This window comes from Branchiostoma belcheri, unplaced genomic scaffold (assembly GCF_001625305.1).
Source record: "Branchiostoma belcheri isolate BF01 breed outbred unplaced genomic scaffold, Haploidv18h27 scaffold47, whole genome shotgun sequence".
NCBI lineage: Eukaryota > Metazoa > Chordata > Leptocardii > Amphioxiformes > Branchiostomatidae > Branchiostoma > Branchiostoma belcheri.
In genome coordinates, this window is record NW_017804098.1 from 1339843 (window position 1) to 1343289 (window position 3447).

The following is a 3447-nucleotide window of genomic DNA, read 5'->3' on the forward strand; positions in this document are numbered from 1 at the left end:
AAACAGGTTTCAACCAGGTTGTCACAGAGCCAACCACCAAGGTCAAGGATGAAAGGCAGTCGAATTTTGAAATACACATGCCCTCAGTTTTACGATGTAACGACGTAGGCAAGGTCCTTCTCTATAAAGATCCTCCAAGGTTCGCTGAGGTTTCACCGTACGGAAATCATCTTCTAACGTCCTGTGGTCCGTCATTACAACAAGACCAGCAGCGTATCTCATCATGGGTCTCATAGGTTAAGAGGGCCGGGACAGGGAATAAGGGGGGTTAACTCTCACCCTCTGGGATCAGCAGGGGAAATGCCTGGACTAAATGTTGGGTCAGTGTTATGCACGGAACATGTGAATGAAAAAGTCCAGGCGTGGAGGGCTATGTGAGGGAAACGTGAGCTGGGCCAAGGAGGACTGGAGTTGGTCATTCAACCTACCTGTATTGTTCAGGGCAGACGTCATGGTTAGTTAGGGTATACATGCACGTGCTGACTACAGCTGCTGTTGGCGATTGTCTTCTCTTTAATTGCGTGTGGGGAGGGTTACTGAACTCTTGTTTCTTGACCTTGGAAGGCAGCCCTTTTGGAAATACCGTATGACATCTACGTTTATTATCTTAGATTACAGGAACTTTAGAAGTCAGAAAACCAATCAGAAATGGTTGCAGTGGTCCAAAAACTCTGCGCACTGTCAGATAAACACCCTACAGCACAGTAGATTTAGCAATCTGGTTCAGTGTTTGGACTCTGTCTGTGCTTGCCACCTTATATCCAAACTCGGGTGGCCTGAGCGCCCCTCCCATGTACACTGTCGTGTTCCTGTACACCATGCCTGAAGGTATGAAGCAGCTGGCTGAACAGTGGAACTCCCTGACTCTGGTGTCCTTCAGGATTTTGGGCAGGTTCCTATCATTGATGCCTCCTCCTGGTACTATGATGATTCTTCCTCTCGACTGTTTCTTGAGTTTTTTTAAGAGTGGGAAGACCCTCCAAAACAGTGGAGTCACGCCCGCTGGTCAGCAGTCTCTCACATCCCAGGGAGATGACATCCTCCAGGGCCTGCTGGGGATCCGCAACCATGTCAAATTCTCAGTGGAAAGTCACTGGTAAAGGCCTTCCTAAACCAATCAACTGTGCACAGAAATCCTTTTCAATTCTGCCATTCTCTGTGAGAGCACCCAACACTATCCCATCAGCCCCATGTTCCTTGGCCAGACAGAGGGCGACCATCATGACCTCCCGTTCCCCGGTGCCGTACAGAAAGTCGCCGCCACGTGGCCGAATCATCACGAGCACAGGGATCCCCATTTTCTGTTTCACCACCTTCAGCATTTCTAAACTTGGAGTGGTCCCTCCTTCCATCAAGTTTCACACAACTCCAGTCTGGATGCACCTCCCTACTCTGCATTAACAGCTGAGTCCACACACACCTCCATGTTGTAGACACCTGCAGGCACAGTTCTGCAGACATAGTTCGGTCTAAGTTCAGCTTCAGGGGACAAGGAGGTCTTTATTCTTGCTGCCTTAACTTGGCACTCAGGGCAAGCGTCAACCCAGTGTTTTACATCTTCTGTGATGGTGCGCCAGTAGAACCGTTCTACCACATATGCTTGAGTCCGCTTTACACCCAAATGGCCTCCATTGGTGTCAGAATTGTGGGCATTACCCAGCACTTGCTCAACCTCATCTCTGGTGAATAGAACTTTGGCCCTCTTCTGCTCCTTTCCCTTGTAATGCAAAGTGTCACCTTCATAGAAAAACTTTTGGGCATAGTTATAAAGGGTGTGCTTCCTTGCCTTCTTTGTCAACTTATCCAATGTATCAAAGTGTGGGGGGTACCTGCCATTTTGAAGGTAGTAGAGCACCTCTTCGACTGATGCCTTCTGTAGTTGTTGTTGTCCTGGTTTGATGTCTACTATTTCACTAGACGTGGCCTCTGGGTCCTGGGTTTTCACCTTCTTGTAGGGACTGGGTGGTTGTTGTTGTTGTTCTTGTATAACATTTATCATCTCACTAGAAAAGGTCTCCAGATCAGGTGCTTCCATCTTGTAATCAGCTGATGGCTCGTTCATGTACTTGTTCTTTCTTCTTCTTCCGATCAGGCCCGCATTCGTGATGACGGATATTCTGGCCTTGTAATCCCGCTCGACGTGGTCTCTAGAACAAGTTGGGTTCACTTAAACTTGTGACGCCCCGGATTGAGTACTAAGAATGCTCCATACAATAAGTCGTAATACGGTCACGTCAAATGAGGCTGGTTTATGTGTCCCTGTGATGTCAACGAGTCAGACAACAGTGTATGGGTCAGTTTGAAATTCGAAAACCACAGGAAGACGAGATATGTCCCGTCAAAGTTTACCTTCTAAGTACTCATTTTGGCGTGGTTTTTCTGTGTTTTGCGGTCTGCATGGGGGTTTTCAGACGGCCTCCTGCCTTACAGGAAAGGCCTAAGTAAAGGGCTCAGTAGGATCTTTGCTACACACGGGATTAAGACCTGTTCAAGACCAACTACAACCCTCCGGAATATACTGGTTTTACCAAAGGACAAAACACCAAAGGAAAACAAATGTAGTGTATCATATACAGTGTCAAGGACAGAATTCCAAAATTCCAAGGGCCCATGTAAGGAAACATATATTAATGAGACTGAACGATCTCTCAAAATAGGTCCTTAGAACACAAACGACCTAGCTCGACTACTTCGGAGGTTTCACAACATATACTCAAAGTAAGACAAAGTAAGAATCTTGGACACAGAACCGGACTTCTTTGCACGTGGGATTAAAGAGGTCATCTACATCAGGGCATTAAAACCATCCATCAACAGAGACGGGGGGCGCCACAGACTTTCTGCAACCTATGATCCACTGCTCACGGAGTCACGTGTGTTATCTGCGTGACGTCAAGTAAGCGGTGGATTGCTCATTCCTTGACAAAGACTGGAGTTGTACAGTGGAGACTTTGCGTGAGTCCAATTTGTTGTGTTGGAAATTGCAGTTTCATAATGATTTCTACAAAAACAGATGAACGTTCAAGATAAAACCTAGCTTTTGCTACAGGTGGAGGGAGGTCAGTAAATGACAATGATAACAATGATGATCCCGTCAACCACACGTGCGACAATGACGATCCCGACAATCACGTGTATGAGTATGGACCCAGTGACCGGCAGCCTGAAAACAAAGGTAGCTTGTCTTGTTAAATTGAAGAAAAAGATAATGAGATATGCAGTACTTGTGTCGCCTTGTGGTTACCGAAGTCCCTTTGTGGTTTCTTCCAAATACGGAAGTAATGTTCGGAGTCTGTTTTGCTTGTCCTGACAGAGTACTAGGTCGACAGCGTGTGAGTGGGTGTAATGAAAGGAGGTCAAAACGTCAGACACAAAAATAGGTTGAAATCAACCATGGTTTGGAATACAAGGTCCCATTACCTTTGTCAGCATGTGTGAACTCATCAA

The 3447-nt window shown here is 46.6% G+C and overlaps 1 protein-coding gene across 1 annotated transcript; it reads right to left on the reverse strand.

Moving 5' to 3' along the window:
• Nucleotides 1-694: 694 nt before the first annotated feature.
• On the reverse strand, nucleotides 695-1426 carry LOC109479180 (copper homeostasis protein cutC homolog). Its single transcript, XM_019781072.1, is given in 3 exon segments — nucleotides 695-970; nucleotides 972-1360; nucleotides 1363-1426. Coding segments are annotated over 3 exon segments (729 nt in total).
• Nucleotides 1427-3447: the final 2021 nt, after the last annotated feature.